At 41.1% G+C, this 2,304-nt stretch overlaps 1 protein-coding gene across 1 annotated transcript; it reads right to left on the bottom strand.

The window, feature by feature from the left end:
• Positions 1 to 419: 419 nt before the first annotated feature.
• Positions 420 to 857, bottom strand: LOC124523001 (multiple coagulation factor deficiency protein 2 homolog). The gene has a single exon (XM_047094737.1). It carries the CDS (start codon positions 855 to 857, stop codon positions 420 to 422), a length of 438 nt encoding a protein of 145 aa, XP_046950693.1.
• Between the last annotated feature and the right edge of the window lie 1,447 nt (positions 858 to 2,304).

Here is a 2,304-nt window from a genome sequence, read left to right as displayed (position 1 = left end):
AGGACACTCCAAGGGAAACATTTGGCATTCATGCCATTTCTCTACTGTTAGTGAAAATGTGTCCACTTGACAAAGCTTGTCTTACTTTTCAGGTAGCATGAATGAAAACCAAGAGACCAGCAGTATTCCACAGTCAAGTTCCTGAGTACTCCACTCCAATTATCCAATATTTTTAAAAGGATGTTTTAATCAAGCACTTGTCCAATAAGAGATTTAACAGTACTTGGGGACTATAATATGTCCCATTTCTCTTCTATTTCTCTTGATTTCTGTTTCTTAACCCAGCGTAGCAAACTGCTACAGGTTTTTACCAAAATGCAGTTAGCAGTAGTTGGAAATGTGTTATTTCGCATGACCAAAAGTGTTCAGCCGCATTATAATGGGTCACATTTGCATATAACTAGATGGCCAAGCAAGGTCTATTTCAGTGATTTGGCAAATTCAGCACAGTCAATACATTCATCATTGTTCTTGTCATCCTCTCTCAAAACACCATCTATTAAGTTAATCAGTTCAGCTTCACTCATTGGTGGTGCCTGTTCCCTGTCCTCCTTATGGATGCCAGCAATGACTGTGGAAAGTTCTAGGCTGTCAAGCAAATTATTGCTGTCATAATCATGCAGTTTGAAATAATGGAGGTGCAGTGCCTGTGGGAACATCTCTACCTCCGGTTTGTTGATGAAACCTTCTAGATACTCCATGATATGCTCTTGGTCATGCACTGTGTTCTTATCCAGGCCCATGCTGTTGGGATGGGAGAAGTTTGTCCCTGGCTCCTCAGCCCTGGTACCCAGAGCACAAAAAGCCCAGAGCAGGCCACATATGAAGGGGGTTCTGAGCAGCCACAGAGATCTCATTGTCACTGATGTGAAATGTTGAGGTTTGGGAGTGAACAGTCAAGAAAGAATTCTTTAGATGTCTTCAGTGCTAAAAGGATGGTTTTATTAAAGTGGGGTCAGGACCTGTGGGCAGGAAGAGCTGCATTGGGGTTGTAAGGAGTCGCTCATTGTGTGCTTTCAAGTGGGGAGGTAGTTAGGGATAGCATAAGTCTCTAAGGAATTTGGAAGCAAGGTTTCTAGGACCCTGCAGTGCTAGCTGTTGTTAGGAAAAGGTCACTTACTACTGTCTAGTAAAACCTTAGTTATGAGACGCTTCACATGTAGATCAGTGGCCATATGCTTGGACGATAAGCGCTATCATATATCTTGTGGGTTGGGTAGAGATAAAGAAAGTTTCCAAAGAGATTTTTTTTTATAGCATCCTGGAGGTCAGGCTAATGTCAAACTAAGGTTGCTTTTTGCCTCTAGCAAACTATTAGCATCAAGACAGCCAAGCTCCTTGAGGAAGGTCACTCTACCTATCTCAAGTACTGGTCAAAGGGCTATAAGTTGTCATGAAGTTTATTTCTTTTTTTCTTTTGCATTTGTTCCCCACCTCAATCACTGGTACCCTCACTGCTCCCAGTTTCCAAGCAGTTTTCCTCAGACGTGAAGCTTTCCAGCCTACTTTTCTTTATTTCTTAAAAAGAATCTTGTCATCACATTTTTAAATTTTTTTATGAAATTTATTGTCAAATTGGTTTCCATACAACACCCAGTGCTCATCCCAAAAGGTGACCTACTCAATACCCATCACCCACCCTCCTCACCCTCCCACGCCCCATCAACCCTCAGTTTGTTCTCAGTTTTTAAGAGTCTCTTATGCTTTGGCTCTCTCCCACTCTAACCTCTTTTTTTTTTTCCCTTCCCCTCCCCCATGGGTTTCTGTTAAGTTTCTCAGGATCCACATAAGAGTGAAACCATATGGTATCTGTCTTTCTCTGTATGGCTTACTTCACTTAGCACAACACTCTCCAGTTCCATCCATGTTGCTACAAAGGGCCATATTTCATTCTTTCTCATTGCCACGTCGTACTCCATTGTGTATATAAACCACATTTTTTTTATCCATTGATCAGTTGATGGACATTTTTTTAATGTTTATTTATTTTTGAGGGAGAGAGACAGAGAAAGAGAGAGGGAGACAGAGACAGAGACAGAGACAGAGGAGGGGCCGAGAGAGAGGGACACACAGAATCCGAACCAGGCTCCAGGCTCTGAGCTGCTTAACTGACTGAGCCACCCAGGTGCCCCTTAACTTATTTGTCTTTAACTGGTAATAGTTTTGAAAGAACTTCCCAGATAAACTGTCTGTTTATTTTTAGTTATTGAAATTTAGTTAATAAATATATATTGTAAACTTCTAGAGTATGAGCAATAACGTTATGAATCATATTACCTTGCTTTATTTATGGGTTGAAAGTAA

The sequence above is a fragment of the Lynx rufus genome, unplaced genomic scaffold (assembly GCF_022079265.1).
Source record: "Lynx rufus isolate CCGP_SWC_20201006 ecotype Redwood Valley unplaced genomic scaffold, mLynRuf1.p SCAF_4, whole genome shotgun sequence".
Taxonomy (NCBI): Eukaryota; Metazoa; Chordata; class Mammalia; order Carnivora; family Felidae; genus Lynx; species Lynx rufus.
This window is presented reverse-complemented; position numbering and strand designations above follow the sequence as displayed.

Excerpts from the sequence above, each read along its gene's own strand:
- LOC124523001 (XM_047094737.1), bottom strand. The coding sequence starts at position 857 with ATGAGATCTCTGTGGCTGCTCAGAACCCCCTTCATATGTGGCCTGCTC.